The following is a 17,818-nucleotide window of genomic DNA, read 5'->3' as shown; positions in this document are numbered from 1 at the left end:
GGTCCCGGGGGTCCTGTCCCCCCCTCTGTGTGGCCGCCGAGGGAACGGGGCGGGGGGCGCCCCGGGGACCCTCCCCCATCCCGTCCCGCTGCCGGGGGCGCGGAGCCGCCGGGAGCTGCCGGGGGTCCCAAGCGGGGGCTGCAGGGGGCACGAGGGACCCGTGCGGGACGGGGGGACCCCGGGGCTGCCCCCACCCCGGTGTCCCGGCAGGGAACTCCCGCTGCCGCACAGACACGGAGAGCAAAAGGCACCGGGAGAGGGGCCAGGCGACATCGCAGTCAGGGGGGACCCTCGGCAGGGACATCGCCGTCACCCCGGGAGGGGGCTCCGCACCCTGGGGACTCCCGGCCGCCCTGAGCTGGGGCACGGGACGCGGAGGGTCCCCGCGCCCCCCGGTCACAGCGCGGGGGGCGGAGAGGCCCCGGTCCAGCTCCGGAGCGTCTCCTCCGGGCCGCCCTCCCCGGTCCTTGGCCGGCTGCATCCCCACTCCCCGGGCTGAGGAGGATGAGGGAGTGGAGGAAGCAGCAAGAGCCTGCAGGGCCAGTGCCCGGCCCTGGGGACGCGACACCGCCTGCTGTCCCCTGCCGCGTCCCTGTCCCCCAAGCCCAGCACAGGGGGAGGCTGCTGGACAGGGCGGAGCAGAGGTGAACAGTGAAAGGGATGGAGCAGGAGCAGGGATGGGATGGAGCAGGGATGGGGAGGGAACAGGGGGAACGATGGAGCAGCTGTGGGGAAGGAGCAGGGATGGGGAAGGAGCGGGAAGAGGGAGCGAACAGCGTTAGGAAAGGAGAAGGGACACGGAAGGGCGCGCGTGGAACAGCAGGGATGGGACAGAGCCGGGATGGGGATGGGGATGGAGCCGGGTGGGCACAGCAGGAGGATCCAGGGGGAGGACGGGGAACGGCCCGACCCTCCCTGCCCGCGGTGACACTGGCACGGTGCTGTCCCTGCAGGACACTGGCACTGCTGGGTGGCGTCCGTGGGGGAAGGTCCCTGCCAGGCCCCCCCTCCCTTGCCCGGCACCCCCAAAATCCCCCACCCATGGGTGGCTGCGCGGGGCTCCCGCGCCGAGAGCGCCCGGGCTGGGGAGGATTTGGGATGGCGGAGCTGCTCCCCGCGGCCTCGTCCCCTCCCAGGCACTGCCGGGGACCGGCCGTGACACACTCGCAGCTTTATTCACACCAGCGGCACCAAAACAGCTCCCGGATCCCGGCGCCATGGGAACGGGGACACGGTGGCAGCGGGGACAGCGCGACACGGGGACACCGCGGCACGGGGGACACTGTGGGACAGGGACACTGTGGGACAGGGACACCGCGGCATCGGGGACAGTGTGGGACAGGGACACTGTGGGACAGGGACACCGTGGGACAGGGACACCATGGCACTGGGGACACTGTGGGACAGGGACACCACGGGACAGGGACACCGCGGCACGGGGGACACTGTGGGACAGGGACACCATAGCAGCAGGGACACCACAGCATTGGGGACACTGTGGGGACAGAGACATGGTGGCAGTGGGGACACCGTGGGACAAGGACACCGTGGGACAGGGACACTCACGGCATTGGGGACACTCTGGGATGGGACACCTTGTAATTGGGGACACTGTGGGACACGGACACACCATGGGACAGGGACACTGCGGCATGGGGGACACTGTGAGACAGGACACCTTGTCATTGGGGACACTGGGATAGGGACACTGTGGGACAGGGCCACTGTGGCACTGGGGACACGGTGGCAGTGGGGACACTGTGGGACAGGGACACTGTGGGATGGGGACACTGTGGGACAGGGACACCGCAGCATTGGGAACACTGTGAGACAGGGACACTGTGGGACAGGGACACTGTGGGACAGGGACACGGTGGCAGTGGGGACACGGTGGCAGTGGGGACACGGTGGCAGCGGGAGGGCAGCAGCAGCAGTGGGCCCTGTGCCGTCCCCAGCACGGTCCCTCGCTGGGCTCAGTCGGAGGGGACATCCCGGGCCCCAGGAGAGCCGGGAGCTCCCAGAGGGAGCAGAGGGGATGGCAGGGGCGGGTGGGGAAGGACACTGGCACTGCCACCCCTGCCTCCCACCCACGGCACAGACCATGGCTGGAACAGCTCCTTCCCAAAAAACGCTGGCAAAGCCCTCTCCAAGCAGGGGCCCCAAAGGAGACCTCGCACCCCACACTGGGTGTTCCCCCCCACCCCGGGGGCTCCAGGTCGGGATGGGGCAGCCTCGGAGCCTCCCCTGCACTTCCCTCCACCCTGCCCTCGGGAAAAGCCTCGGGCAGCTTCGGGAAAGGCAGAGGAACAGCTCTACCCCCGGCCAAACCGGTCCTGGCGGCCTGAGGGTTTGGGGGGACTCATCCCACCTCCTCCGGGCTGGGCTCACTCCCACGGGAGCCCGAGGGAATTCAAGGGGCCCAGGAAGTCACCACTGCAAGTTTATAAAAGCTTTTATTTGCTCTTGGTACGACCAAGAATGGGACAGTGATCTTTTATACAATTTGATACAGTAAGTGGTACAAAAGAATGTGTTTTAAATAAAAAGCCAGAGTGGAGTAGCAAAAATATTAAAAGATTAAGTAAAAAATTGTCGGCATGGGAATTAATCCAAGACCTTGATGCTGTTTTATTCCACTGTCCGAGTCCGAGGGCACGCAGCGACCCCGGCGAGTGACACGGCCGTGGGACAGAGCCAAGCTCGGGTTTGGTTTAGCAGGACCAATTTCAGCGTTTGACACTTTTTTGGTGACAGAAGGGCAGCGCTGAGCTCCCCCCGCGGGCGGGGCCGGGGGCTGCTGACGCCTCCCGCTGCCCTTCTCTACTCCACAGGGCTGGGCTGGGCTTCCAAGCAGAGCTTTCCCAAGCAGTTAGTCTGGACTAACTTAGTTCGGAACTAGCAGGGAGTTGAGATTACCAGCAGACATCAAGTTACCGCAAACTCCTCCGACATGATCATTACTATGATTATTTTTGGGGGGTTTTTATCTGTTTCAGCATCGGCACCGGCTCATGCTGCTCCCTCCTGGCGGCCTCGCCCCGCCTGAGCCCGCGGGTGCAGCTCGAGCTTGGACAGAACAGAATTAGACCCGAGAGAAACAGCTCAGATTTATTGACCGAGGGACCGGGGGACAGCGAGTGGCACCAGCGAGCGGCCCGGGCTCTACCTGTGCCTGCGACGGGCACAGAGGGGTCACACACAAGGAGCAGAGCCCCTGCGAGCAAATAAAAAGCTCACGTTTAAAACAAGGATTATACAAAAAACCCCTCGATGTAGATTGCGCCGGGTTTTTTTTTTTTTTTCCCTTTTTGATCACGTTAGAAAGTGCAGATTTAGCCAAAAGCAGCCGGGCTGTGCACACGGCTGAGCCCGGCGCCACCAGCCACTCGCCTGGGCAGGGTTAACACACACAGGGACAAAATGCCAAATACAGAGGGACAGGGAGACACCTCGGGGAGCCCCCGCGCGGGGAGGAGCCGCTCCGGCCCTCGAGTTCCGTGTTAAAACACCGTCATTTCATCAGAATTCACTCAGCGTTAGCGACCGCGGCGAGGGCGGAGCGGGGCCGCTCCCGGGGCCGGTCCCGGTGCCGGTCCCGGTGCCGGTCCCGGTGCCGGAGCCAGGCACAGGCTGGGCCCAGGAGCGGAGCGGGGCTGGGGCGCTGCGCCGTGTCCGCACCGGCGGGGCCGCGCTCGGAGCCGGGCGGGATCCGCAGCCCGGGATCCGCACCCGGCAGCGGCACCGGCGGTGCTGGGCCCCTCCTGCGGCAGGACAGGGCCAGCAGGGCCGGTGACAGCGGCAGGACAGGGCCAGCAGGGCCGGTGACAGCGGCAGGACAGGGCCAGCAGGGCCGGTGACAGCGGCAGGACAGGGCCAGCAGGGCCGGTGACACGGCAGGACAGGGCCAGCAGGGCCGGTGACAGCGGCAGGACAGGGCCAGCAGGGCCGGTGACAGCGGCAGGAGCGGCAGGGAGCGCTGGAAGCGCCGCTCCATCCCGGCGGAGGCGGCGGGGCCGGGATCGCCCGGCGGGATGCCCCGGCGCGGACGCTGGAAAGCGGAAAGTTTCCAGGGAGGTAATAAATGAATCCGCCGCCGGCTGGGTCGCTGCCTTGCCTTTCCTTTCCTTCTCTTTCCGCCCAGCTCGGCCCGGCCCGGCCCCGCAGCCCCGGGGGCGGACAGGAGGCGGAGCGGGTGTCAATGGACTGCTGTCAGTTTGGGGATCCATGTTCTATTCATACACAGAAAGTAGACAACCACATCACCCTCCAGAGAAACTAGTGCATGCAAGAACTCTTCCATATGGGAAAGGCTAGCGGGAGGAGGGAGTCACTAGTGACGGACAGGCCTAGGGGGGTTAGTAGGAATCTCAACATTTTTACCTCGGAAGCTAAATCAGTGCTTTGTATTAAATTTTTGGCAAACACACCGCGTTGCCATCCTTTCCGTTAACACATCACACCATGGAGAAATGCAAATCAAAGCAGCATGCAGGCAAAAAGAAGGAAAAAAAAAAAAAAAAGAGAGAGAAGAAAGAAAAGGAAAGAGCGGCAAAGTGAGAAAAGAAAAGGGCAGCAGGAAGAGTTGGGGACGGCGGGACTGCCAAGAGGAGACACAGCAGGTTACAGGGAGTTTGCTTTTGTTTTGCACCACCCTTTGTCCTCGATGCATGACACCAACGGTACAGAAAGCAACCACTACAGAGGTCAGGACTCAATGGCACGGGGGGATGGGACGTCTCCTGCACATGCTTCCACCAGAAAAGAGAAAAGAAAGTGAAAATAAAAGTTCCTTTTTCCACATAAGGCACAGGACAAAGAAACCCCACTCACGGACTCAAGGCGAAAATGAGTTTTTCCTGGCTCTTGCCTGATGCATCTAGGGAATATGGTGACTCAAGCACATGATCCATGACAGAAAATTCCACTGTTGTACAAAATCAATTGTTAATTCTAACCTTTATTCTTATACAATTTGCAGAAGAGAGTCGAGTATGATTGCTCTGGGGTTTAATGGCAGGAGGGACGGGGCTATAATACAACCCAAACGTGGTGGTGAGCTGAGCAGGGACACGGAAATGAAGTCACCGAGATGAATTTCCTATACATGTGTGGAGAAAACTGGAGGAGGCAAAGCTGTCCTAGCCGGAAAACCAAGGGGAGGCAGGAGCTCGTTAAGATGAGGAACAAAAACATTGGTTTTGGGTTAAAAAACGGGCAGAGTGGTTTGTTTTGCAGCGAGAAAAAAGGGGCGGTGGATGGCGATTGGTGAGAGAGGAGAAGGTTCAGCAGCACTTGCTCTTCCAGCCCGTCACCCCACCGCCACTGCTGATATCTACATTTTCACTGTTGGGCTCTTTTACAGGGGTCTGCAAGGAAACAAGTGAACACAGTTAGATGGCTCCAGAGATCCCCAGGGAAAAAAAAACACCCAGAGCTCGCAAGGACTGACATCACCAGATGAAACTGGGCACAAAGAGCTCCACAGAAAGGCAGGGAATCCTTCCCCCACTCCAGCACAAATGCGCAAAAACAATTTCAGGATTTGTTGTTGCTGTTGTTTTTGGGGTTTTTTTTGGTTTGGTTTGTTTTAAATAAACAGCTGGAAAGCTGGGAAAAAACCCAGTGCTTGAACTGGGACCACCCCAAAGTCAACTGGAATAGTTTCAGGTCCTGCACACAGAGCAGACGCTGGGTTTGGTGGGGTAAGGAAATCCCGGCCTGCAAACAACACCAGCTGCTTTAAATAAAAAGCCAGAGTGGAGTAGCAAAAATATTAAAAGATTAAGTGAACTGATCATCAAACATCAGATTATGTGACCCGATGACCACCAAAGCCCTCGGTTTTTACAGATAAACTGGGCTTGTTCCCAGCCTCTGCTCCTGGGACAGCAGCTCCCGGGGACACAGAGGCTCCTCCTTGTCACAGGACAGAACTGGTGACACCAAAGCCAAACCCCCACTCCAGTGGGTTTGATCCAACACCAACATCTACTCCCAGCTGGCTGGAAAGGAACCTAAACCCACACCACACTTCAGTCTCCACAGTCCTTTTTTAACTCTCCTTGTCATAGCCTTGCAAAAGAACCCCTGGGATAATGACAGAGGCCAAAAATGAAGATTTAAGGCCCAGAGCTTGGTCTGGTTTGTAGCCTGACCTCTTGTTCACCAAAGGCCAAGGGTTTTCACCTTATTTATCACACAAAGCTTGTCAAAACCTGATTGAGACATGACTGAGAACTGCAGTGACAACTGGGTGACACAATCCACAGCACTCCCACGGGAGAGGGAGGAAGGCAGGGATGAGACTGGCTCAGGATGGGGTTCATTTGTGAAGGAACAGGAACTCAAGTGCCAGGGTTGGCCAGCCCGAGTTTCTGGAGCTCCACAGAGTCTCCATGACTGCTCCTAGGCAGGAATGTCCCAGCTCAGGGGTTTCTGTGCACACTGAGCCCTTGGCCACGGGACCACATCCCATGGAAAGGGGCACACACGGATCCACACACAGATCCAGCACAGCTCAGTCCTGTGGGAGCTGATGCATTCTGCACCCGTGGCAGGGGTCACGGCCACGGGCACAGCAGCACCAGCAGCTCTGGGCACAGAGGGACCTGCTACAGGCCATGGAAACAACCTGGAGTGGCAGCAGGGCCAGGGCAGTGCCCGTCCCCTGTGCTGGCACTGCTGGGGCACCTCCAGTGCTGGGGGCAGCTCTGGGCCCCTCCAGACAGGAGAGCCCTGGAGGGGCTGGAGCGTGTCCAGGGCAGGGAACAGAGCTGGGAAGGGAATGGAGCCCCAGGAGAGGCTGAGGGAGCTGGGAAGGGGCTGAGCCTGGAGAAAAGGAGGCTCAGGGGGGACCTTGTGGCTCTGCACAGCTCCTGACAGGAGGGGACAGCCAGGGGGGGTCGGGCTGTGCTCCCAGGGAACAGGGCCAGGACAAGGGGAAATGGCCTCAGGTTGGGCCAGGGCAGGAGGGTTTACACAGGATATGGGGAACAGTTCCTCCATGGAAAGGTTGTCCAGCTCTGGCACAGCTGCCCGTCCCCTGAGGGATTTAAAAGCCCTGTGGCACTTGGGGACAGGGCTCAGTGGTGGCTCTGGCAGTGCTGGGGGATGGCTGGATGAGCTTTTCCAAACTCACTGATCCCATGGGTCCATGGAACGCTGCACCTCCAGGAAGGGCAGCCAACCCCCAGGTGAGGTGGGGCAACAGAACCCCCAAGGAAGTGCCGTGGCTGGAGCTGATTCCTGGGAGCACAGCTGGGAGTGGCAGAGCTCCTCCTGTCCCACCCTCCACTCCTGAACTCTGCCCAGCAGCCCCCATGAGCTGTCAGGGCATCCACAGAGAGGGTGGCAGGAAAGGACAATTCTCTCCACGCCAACTGAAATGGGTTAACTCCAGCACAGGCACAACCACCATGAGTGTAAGGGCCAAACAAACAGGAATTTCAGTTCCTTGGCTCTGATGGATGTTAGTCCCTGTAGGCAGGCCCCCCTAAATAACAACAAAACATCAAACAAGCTTCAGAAGTTCAGCCCTGCTCCTTCAGGGACTCCTCTGCCTCAGCACAGCCAAGTCAAACACTGCAACCACGCAGGTGAACACCACAACAATGAGGTGGAGTTTCAGGGTTTGTTCCAAAGGAATGCTGTGAGCACCTACCTTTCGAAGAATGTCTTCTGCTAATGTGAGGAATGCCTTCTCAATGTTTATATTTGCTTTTGCACTAGTTTCAAAAAACCTAATACCGTGCTCCCTGGCAATCTGCAGCAAACAGAGAGAAGGAGATTAGAGATCCTGGGGATATCCCAGCGGTGCCACCATCACTTTGGGACCAGTTTATAAAGCAGGGAATACTGGACTGGACAGGAGCCCAGGGGTGCCCAGGTGGGCAGGAGGGCCCTGGGCAGTGCCAGCTCTGGGGTGGCAGCAGGGCCAGGGCAGTGCCCGTCCCCTGTGCTGGCACTGCTGGGGCACCTCCAGTGCTGGGGGCAGCTCTGGGCCCCTCCTGACAGGAGAGCCCTGCAGGGGCTGGAGCGTGTCCAGGGCAGGGAACAGAGCTGGGAAGGGAATGGAGCCCCAGGAGAGGCTGAGGGAGCTGGGAAGGGGCTGAGCCTGGAGAAAAGGAGGCTCAGGGGGGACCTTGTGGCTCTGCACAGCTCCTGACAGGAGGGGACAGCCAGGGGGGGAACAGGGCCAGGACAAGGGGAAATGGCCTCAGGCTGGGCCAGGGCAGGCTCAGGTTGGACAGCAGCAGGAATTTCCCCATGGAAAGGGAGCTCAGGCCTTGGCAGGGGCAGCCCAGGGAGCTTTGGAGTGCCCATCCCTGGAGGTGTCCCAGGAAGGGCTGGAGGTGGCACTGAGTGCTCTGGGGACAAGGTGGGGATCGGGCACAGCTTGGATTCGGTGCTCTGGGAGCGCCTTCCCAATCTCAGGGATTCTGTGACTCCCTCACCCCAACGGGCATCAGCAGCACCAGCCAGGTGAGGTGGCTCAGAAGGTTCAGAACTTCACAATTCAGAACAATTAAAATCTACTAAAATAATCCCAAGTCTGTGTCTGGGCCTAAGAGGACAGCCACCACACACTGTCACACAGTGAGGAACTTCAGGGATGTCTGGGAATTTTGAGTTAACAAAAGAAGCAGAAACTGCAGCTGAACTCAATCCCATTTGTGGCAGCTTCTGAGATAACACTCCCAGGATTCACATCCTGGCACATCCCACTGGGGCATCCCAACCCCCTGGAGCAGGCAGAAGTCTTGGCAGTGATTTCTGCCTTGGATAAAGAAGTTTTTGTTTGATACTCACCTGTTCACCTTTTGCTTTAGGGACAACTCTTTTATCTTCCATGTCACACTTGTTTCCTAACAGCATCCTCTCCACATCCTCGTTGGCGTGCTGGAAGGACACAGGGATCAGGGCACACAGCTCCCCCAGCACACCCAAAATCCTGCTTCCCTTTGGTGTGGTGGGCAGGCCACCATCTACAGCTGCAATTTGGGGACATTTACAGCTGCCCACAATGGAGCTTCTGCAGTGGCAGAGCTGTTAATTAACCCCAGCCTCCTAATGACTTCCTAGCACTGGTTAATGGTTTTCTCCTCCCCACTTTGCCACTGCACAATGTGAGGGATGAGCCGGGGGAGAAAAACGGACTGGGGAGGAAAACAGGAGCCAAAGAGAAATGAGGGAGAGAAGGGAAACACAAACCAGAGCGTGGGGCAGGGTGTCCAAAGGGAGCAGGGAGGGGAGGGTCGGAGTTTCCTGCACGCTGCAGGGGTAGGAGGGGGCAGGAGGATGAGGAATCCCAGATCCAGCCCCTTCCCTGCAGCACGGGCCTCTCTGGAGGGGGATCCTGGATCTGTTCTCAGCAGTCCTGGCCAGCTGGGAAGGTCCTGTCCCACTGGGGGTTCACATCCCAGTGTGATGCCAGGCTCCAAGGAGCACTGAAGGAGGAGCCACAAGTCCAGGCCTGCCAGGCTGACCTCGGAGCTGGGGAAGGTCCTGGGGCAGATCACTGAGGTGTGGTCACAGGGCACGTGCAGGACAAGGACACCAGGCCCAGCCAGTCTGGCTTTGTGACAGGTCCTGCTTGACCAACCTGATCTCCTTCTGTGACAGCGTGGCCTTAATGGATGAGGGAAGGGCTGTGGATGCATCTGCCTGGGCTCTGCTGAAGCCTTTGGCACCTTTCCCCATGGCATTCTCCTGGAGAAACCTGCTGGGCCTGGCTTGGATGGGTGCACCCCCACGGGATAAACCTGGGCCCAGGGAGAGCTGGGGATGGCCCCAGGGGCTCAGGGCTGGGTCACTCCTGTCCAACACCCCCATGGGATAAACCTGAGCCCAGGAGAGCTGGGAATGGGGCACATCCAGCTGGGAATGGGCACATCCAGCTGGGAATGGGCACATCCAGCTGGGAATGGGGCACATCCAGCTGGGAACGGCCCCAGGGGCTCAGGGCTGCCCCACTCCTGCCCAACACCCCCATGGAGGGTCTGGGCTCGAGGGCAGCGCCCTGGCCCAGCCCAGGGCAGCCCCAGGGTGGGATGTGGCTCTGCTGGGGCAGGGAGCTCTGCAGAGGGATCAGGACAGGCTGCACGGAGCCAGGGGCAGCACTGGGGTCACACCAACCCCCTGGAACGCTCCAGAGGGGATGGAAAGCTGCCAGGCAGGAAAGGACCTGGGAAAAATTCACTGCCCACAGGCTGCCCAGGCAGTGGTGGAATCCCCATCCCCTGAGGGATTTAAAAGCCCTGTGGATGTGGCACTTGGAGACATGGGGCAGTGGTGGCCTGGGCAGTGCTGGGGATGGTTGGACCCTATGAGCTCCAAAGGAATTTCCAACCTCAGTGACTGTGATTTCTGCAAAGACACTCCACTGCTGAGCTCCTCCCATAACAAAAGCAGCTCCCTAAGGTGTCCAAGGTCTCTTTTACAGCCACAGTCCCTGAGCAGCCTCCACAATGCACCTGCAATCAGCTGCACAGTTTGTGTGGCCCAGACTGAAAACACGAGGGCACCAAAAGCCCTGATGCTGCCAGTGACACCCATCACTCCCCTGGGACACCTCTGGCTTTTTTAACAAAGCAGCTGCAGAATCCAAAGGCCTCAGTTTCAAGTTTACCCCATCTCATTGCTGAGTCTCTTGCTGTGCTGCTTTATCCCCTCTCCTGCTCCCACCACACAGGGCACTTCTCCATAAACACCATCCTGTCCCACTTCTCATGCTGGGAAATTCAAATCCCAACATCCCATTTTTGCTGTGCTGCTTTCTCCAGCCTCAGGGCTCCACTGAGCAGTGCCTGACAGCCCCCACCTGTGCTCAGTTGTACAGGGAAGGTGAACAGTGCTCTCCTGTGCTTTCCAGGAAACTCCAAACATTTATTCCACCTGGGAACAGCGTAACAAAACCAAGAACCACCAGCTGTGCTGCTCTCTTGCCGTCTCAGAGCTCCTGGAGGATGAACTCGTGGGGATCCAGGCACTTAATGCTTCCACATCACTTCCTTCTGCTTCACTTGACCTTGCCTGGAATTTCCCAGCCTCCCTGTCCTGGTTCTCCTCTGCCAAGGGCAACGAGCAGCTACCCAAACACTCCCAGCAGCAGGAGCCAAGCTGCCTGCAGCAGCCATGAGAAACCTCCAAATATTTCATGACACCATTAGGAGGGAGTTGAGATGGGGATGTTTAATTACTCTGAGGATTACTCTGAGGCTCACTCTCAGCAAACAGCTCCTGGGAGTAGTGACACACAGTGTGGCTACTCTGCAGCTCCTGTTTTTCTCCTACCTTTGGGTCCTGTTTTCCTAATGTGTGCTGCCCCTCTGGCCTCCCAGAGCTGTGAGCTGCTCCCAAACCTGTCCTTCTCACCTCCCACCCTCCTCCAGCACAGGCAAAGTCTGCCCGTGTGCACAGTGGGTATTTCAGGACACCACAGGCTCCTGGGGGTGTTTATCCTGGAGAAAAGGAGCTCAGGGGTGCCCTTATCACTCTCACACTCCCTGCAAGGTGCCTGTGTCAGTGGGGTTGGTCTCTCTCTCCAGGCAGCACTGACAGAACAAGAGGAGTCTCCAGCTGCACCAGGGGAATACAGGTTGGATATCAGGGAAAGGTTTTTAAGGAAAGAGTGCTGAGTGCTGGCATGGCTGCCTGGGGAGGTGGTGCAGTCACCAGCCCTGGGTGTGTTTAACAAAGCCTGGATGTGGTGCTGTGGGTGAGCTGAGGTGGCAGGGCTGGGTTGGACTCCATGATCCTGGAGGTCTCCTCCTTCCTACCTGGTGATTCTTGAATTCTCCTGTTTAATGTCACAACCCTCCTGTCACAGCTGAAGGGAGAGCTGAGTTCTGGGGATGTTGGAACCCTGGGCACTGAGAATTTCAGGCTTTCTGTTCAACAGGCACTGACCCTCAAGAAAATGCAACATTCCACCCGAGGGCGTGGAACAGGCTCCCAAAATTGAGTGACAGCACTGGGGTTGTGGGTGTGGAGTTTGAACAGAAGTGTGTGATAGCACAGGGTGGAAAAGCTGGATTTTAAGGGTTTAGTATATGGTAATATATATATAAAGGAAGATGAAGGTTTTAGGATGCAGGCTAAGTCCTTTTTCACCTTCTTCTTCATGGGTTTGGGAATAATCCACACTGCGGGCCAGGGGTGTTTGGTTATTGGGTTAAAATTAAAAACAATTTAGGAGTCCTTTCACAACTGGAAAATTAGTGCTTAAAGGACCTTGTAGTGAGATAGAGACAAAGCCATTTTTCCCTTTGTCAGCTAGAACTAACAAAGTCTCACTCAGCTGCTGAGACCGTGCTATGGATAAGAATGAACAAACATCTGAGTGCGAACACCAAAACCGCGTCTCCCGAGCACCAATCCCGGCTGTGACAGGAGGAAAGAAGAGCAAAGAAGGCCAAAGCCCCACGTGGGGCTCCTCTGCTGCTCACCTCGTCGATGTTCCTGAGCCACTTGCTGATGTTCTCGAAGCTCTTGGCGTTGGTGATGTCGTACACCAGCATGATGCCCATGGCCCCGCGGTAGTAGGAGGTGGTGATGGTGTGGAAGCGCTCCTGCCCCGCCGTGTCCCTGCACAGACACCACATTCTCTATTTATACAGAATACCTGAGGGTTTGTTCACATGGTTTATATTTATAGGGATTTTAGAAGGTATTGTGTTTGAATTTGATTGGTTAGGAATTTATTGACACTTAGTTTATTGGTTGGTAATGGTTAGTGTATAGATTTATTAAACTTTTTTTAGATAGTTTACATTTTTTGGTTTTTTTGGGAAGTGTTTTCTATGGGTCAAATTTTCTTTTTTGTAGGTGTGAGGTGTTTTTTAATAAGAATAGATTGCTATGTAAACTGATTTTTATTTTTATAATTTTTTAATGGGAATTTTTTAGCTTGGTTGTTAGTTTAGTTGAAATAGCAAGGTTTGATTTTATAAGGTTTTTTTTAAATAATGTTTTACTTCTATGTACCACCACAGCCCTGTCAGGGACAGCTCTGAGGGAAGCAGCAGGGTGGATCCAGCAGGACAGGCTTCTGCAGGAGCCTGGAACCACAGGGTCTCTTTCCATGCCAGCAACCACACAAACACCAACTCAACGTTCTCTGGAACTCAGACTTAACACTGTTTGGTTCTCAGATCAGTCTTTAACTGATACAGCTTAACTTAAACTTATAAAGCTTTAACTTGATCTTACAGATGTGAATTCCTGACATTTCTGATCAAAGTCTATGGAACACCGATCAAGCTGTGCTGTTAAATGTTGGTGTCTATAAGCAATAGGCTGAAAACTGAGCACAAAACATCAATGAGAGCCTGGATTTCCCCATCTCCTTCTGGGATCTTTGGTGGGGTGGATAAGATGATGCATGGCAGTAAGGTGGGAATTAGCTGTATATTGATAATTAGCTGAGAATTGATTTGAAGATCATAAATGAAGAATTAACATTCTGCAGTGTCTTTCAGAGGCCACAAACCCCAGGCACTGCAGGTTTGCAGACAGTTTTCAGTGACATTGTTCATGTGAGAAGGACACAGAGCTGCTGCAGGGCTGGAGCCCCTCTGCTGTGGAGCCAGGCTGGGAGAGCTGGGGGTGCTCACCTGGAGAGGAGAAGGATCCAGGGAGAGCTCAGAGCCCCTGCAGGGCCTGAAGGGGCTCCAGGAGAGCTGGAGAGGGACTGGGGACAAGGGATGGAGGGACAGGACACAGGGAATGGCTCCCACTGCCACAGGGCAGGGCTGGATGGGATCTTGGGAATCAGGAGTTGTTCCCTGGCAGGGTGGGCAGGCCCTGGCACAGGGTGCCCAGAGCAGCTGGGGCTGCCCCTGCATCCCTGGCAGTGCCCAAGGCCAGGCTGGACACTGGGGCTGGAGCAGCCTGGGACAGTGGGAGGTGTCCCTGACATGGCAGGGGGTGGCACTGGATGAACTTTAAGGTCCCTTCCCACCCAAACCATTCTGGGATTCAGTGATTCTATGGCAAGGTAGAACCAAAGGTGTCTCCAAATTTAAACTGGTCTAAACCCAGGTTACACACTCCATAAACCCCTCCAGAAATGCCCTCCCAGAATCTCCCTGACCCACAGCCTCAGGCTCCCAACCCAGCACACTCAGCACTGATCTCCAGCTGCTCCTGCTGACACCAGGAGCAGGAGCAGAGGAGGAGCCGGGCAGGTCCCACAGCCCAGCAGCCTCTGCAGGGCTGCCCCGCCAGGCCTGCCTGTGGCCTCGGGGGTTCCTGACTCCATTCCCAGCTGCACAAAGCCAGGATCCCCTCAGTGCTCCTGGAAATGTCTGATGTGCTGCTGGAAACCTTCCCCAGCCTGCAGTGACCGGCCAAAGCGCTCAGGTACAGCCCCTGGACTCTTCCCAGCTGCCCTTGTCTCAGAAAACCCCAGGCCACTCCAGCTGGAGCCTCAGCAGCCCCACACTGGATATTTCCAGGCATTCCTGTTTTCTCATCCCACTCCCTGGCCTCACCACGAGCAGACTGCTCTGACATCCCACACTGAACTCCACTTGGCATTTGGCTGCACTGAACTTCACAGGGCTTTTTCCAGTGACATTTCTCCAGCTGGCTGGGAACAAATGGGATTATAACCCACTCCTTGACTGGACTTAAACCTTACAGCTTCACCTTTTCTGGCTTATCTTCCATAAAGACCCACAGTCTGTCCCCTTATCCAGCTGTTAACTCTTTCCTGGCAGGGTGGGCAGGCCCTGGCACAGGGTGCCCAGAGCAGCTGTGGCTGCCCCTGCATCCCTGGCAGTGCCCAAGGCCAGGCTGGACACTGGGGCTGGAGCAGCCTGGGACAGTGGGAGCTGTCCTGACCATGGCAGGGGTGGGAAGAGGATGGGCTTTAAGGTCCCTTGCCCCCCAAACCATTCTGGGATTCTATGAAGTGATTTGGGGGCGTTGAATCCTTTAACTGATGGTTTTCGTAGCATGTCCCAGAAAGAGAGGAATCTTTTCCTTCACTCAGGACAAACTGCTGCAAAGGATCTCCACGGATCTCCACTCACACCCTCATTGTTTTCTCTCTGCCCAAGTCCTGTACCCACTTGCAAGTACTCAAGTACTTACTCAAGTATTACTTGACTAATACTCAGCCAGGAAAATAAAATCCATCCCCCAGGTTACTCCCTCCCACTGGCTCCTGCCAAGCAGGACAGCGCTGGAAAAGCTTCACCAACCCCAGCAGACATTTGGAATCTGTGATTCCTCCCCCCTGCCACGGCCAGCAGCTGCCACAGGGACAATTCTGAGTGGTTTTACACAGCTTGGCGTTGGCAGCACGGAGCTGCTACTCCCTGCTTGTCACATCCCACAGCTGACTCGCCTGGTTAACTCCTCCACTGTTTTATCTGGCAACTGGAGCTCAGCTAATGGAAGAGAAGAAAGCTGGGGAGGGAAGAAGCGAAGAACCTGGAGTGCTTCCCCCTTTTCTTTTTTTTGTTAATAAATACTACAGCTGCCCTTTCTCTCGGTTAATGGATTCCCCATTCATTATTCAGAGATAACTCCTAATGGACGGGAGATTAGAGCTGGCTGAGGCAAACAGAGGAAATGAGTTACGAGGGCTGGATCCACCCTGGGCAAACGGCAGGAGACAGTGGGAGCTCGCAGCTCCTGTTTGCTGCCCTGCCTGCCCAGCCCTTTGTCCAAACCTCGGGGATGTCTGCAGGCTCCAAAGCTCTGGGTGCAGGCACAAGCTGGGCTCACTCTCCGTGGGCAAGGAGAATGAAACACAGGAGGAAAGGGGTGTTCAGCTAAAGGAGGCTGTCCTGTGGGACTGGGGAAAGGAGATGCTCAAGGGAAGTGAAAAATCTATTTGAATCATTCTCATGCCAACATTAAAATATGCATAAGCTGTATCATATTAGAGGTTTAACCTGGAGAGAAAGGAATTTCTGGGACAGCTTTCCGGCTGACCTGGCAGAGACTAAGGAAACGTTCAAATGTATTATGATTTATTGATGAAAGATTTACACGGCTGCAGCAAGAAGAGATTAGACCTGATGATTTGTGAGCATCCTCCCAGTCCTACGTGGCTCAAAATGAAGGTCTTCAACATTTTAAACCAAGTAATTCCTAGCAAAATAATCCCAAGGAATTTATTATTTTTAAATGTTGTTACATTTGCAGAACTGTGCAGCCCAAGGTTGCACTGGAGAAACTGGGAGGTTTGGAGTCCTGGAGGTGTCCAAGGAATTCCTGGAGGTGGCACTCAGAGCTCTGGGCTGGGCACAGCTTGGACTCCACGGCCCTGGAGGGATTCTCCCACCTCAAAATCCTGGGATTCTCTGCTCTGTCAGGTACTTAATGACAGGCAAATTTCAGCTTTTCTGAATAATACTCAGCCAGGAAAACAAAATCAGTAACGACAGAATTATCCAGTTGTTTTATAGGACTGCCAGGCCAGAGGAACATCTTCCTCCTGGAGTCTCTAAAGGCCTCAGCAAACAGGATTAACTTCCAGACATTCTTGGGGGAACTGCAGGAATGGATGAGGCTGATGGCAGCCGGGGAGGGGAGCTGTGTGCAGCTCTGCCTGGTCACACCATGCTCACTGAGGGCCACAACCTGCACAGAACAGGGAATTTCCACACCTGGAATGCCTCGGGATGGCCACACCACATTGCACAGTCATTCCAGGATAATGAGCCAGGGGATTATTTTTGACACGAGCTCCTTGCTGAATTAACCAGGATCCTGAGGACACTTCTCTGGCCGTGTCAATGTGCTGCCAGCAGAGATGCACTGAGAGAAAAATGTTATTTTATAGTCCTCCACACAAGCTAGGAGCTGCACACTAAAACCATAAAGCTGTCCCTAAAATATGGAATCAGTCAGAAAGACTGTAGGAAAAAAGGCTGACACACAAATGTCATTAAAGTTAGCAGAGCTGGAGGAGCAGCTAAGTAGGAAAAAAAGAAGAAAATAGATTTTTAGCTGACAGTTACACTCCTTTGAGCCTGTGCTCTGCCTGGATGACAGGCCCAGCTCTGCTTTTTGTGCCTCCTGACAAGCACCTCAGCGCTGTACCTGGGCAGCCCAGAGGTTTTCCAGCTTCCATTTCCCAGTGGTTAAGGAATTCTGGAGCCAGGGATGCTCTCTGTGGATTTAAGAGTCCAAACCTGACGGTGCTCTTGTGAAATCCCTTGTGAACCTGTCCATGGACACCTGCAGCTACCAACTCATCCCATCAGGAGTTTCCCAGCAAAACTTCATTTCCTGCTGTTTCCCATGTGCCACTTTACAGCCTCAGGCCAGAAGTGATGTTTTGGTGTTGGGAAAAGGCAGCAAGTTCTGTCAGACCCTCCCTACCCGTGCAGGATATCCAGGATTTTATAGATGTGCTCCTGAAGAAGGCTCCTCTTCCCAGCTGTTCTTCCTCAAAGTCCCTTTCTCCCAGCAGTGCTGATCAAACCTGTGCTCTGTGGGACTGCCACCCTCACCTCCTGCCCACGCCATCAGGAAAACCCCATTCCATTTCTCAATGGTTCCACTATGGTAATGAGTTCTGGGAACTCGAGGGTGCCAAAGCCTTTTGGTTTCCATTCCAAAGCAGCTCTGCCTGAGTTCCTCAATGTGTGACAGATATCACAATCAATTTTTAGCTCTACCACCCTGTCCCTTTGAAGGCCCTCAGCGTTTTCCCACAGCCAACACCATCTTTCCCTGGATCTCTCACTCTGGTCCTTCACTCTTTCTCTGCACCTTGTGTCTTAGGTTGCAATGCAAGATGTAACCAGAAGTATTTATTATTCTATTACCAGCTGTTAAACCAGCTGGGGCAGTGCTC

General features: G+C 55.7%; 1 protein-coding gene across 1 annotated transcript in view; it reads right to left on the bottom strand.

Moving 5' to 3' along the window:
* Window positions 1–4,939: 4,939 nt before the first annotated feature.
* The window catches only part of RAB10 (RAB10, member RAS oncogene family), a 44,697-nt gene continuing 31,818 nt past the window's right edge, over window positions 4,940–17,818 (bottom strand). The window contains exons 3-6 of the mRNA XM_063422585.1: window positions 12,447–12,585; window positions 8,809–8,898; window positions 7,661–7,762; window positions 4,940–5,366 (exon numbers count right to left, since the gene is read on the bottom strand). Coding sequence (XP_063278655.1) covers window positions 5,283–5,366; window positions 7,661–7,762; window positions 8,809–8,898; window positions 12,447–12,585 — 415 coding nt within the window. The 3' untranslated portion in view covers window positions 4,940–5,282. The remainder of the gene's footprint in view (window positions 5,367–7,660; window positions 7,763–8,808; window positions 8,899–12,446; window positions 12,586–17,818) is intronic.

This window comes from Prinia subflava, chromosome 2 (assembly GCF_021018805.1).
Source record: "Prinia subflava isolate CZ2003 ecotype Zambia chromosome 2, Cam_Psub_1.2, whole genome shotgun sequence".
Classification (NCBI taxonomy): Eukaryota; Metazoa; Chordata; class Aves; order Passeriformes; family Cisticolidae; genus Prinia; species Prinia subflava.
This window is presented reverse-complemented; position numbering and strand designations above follow the sequence as displayed.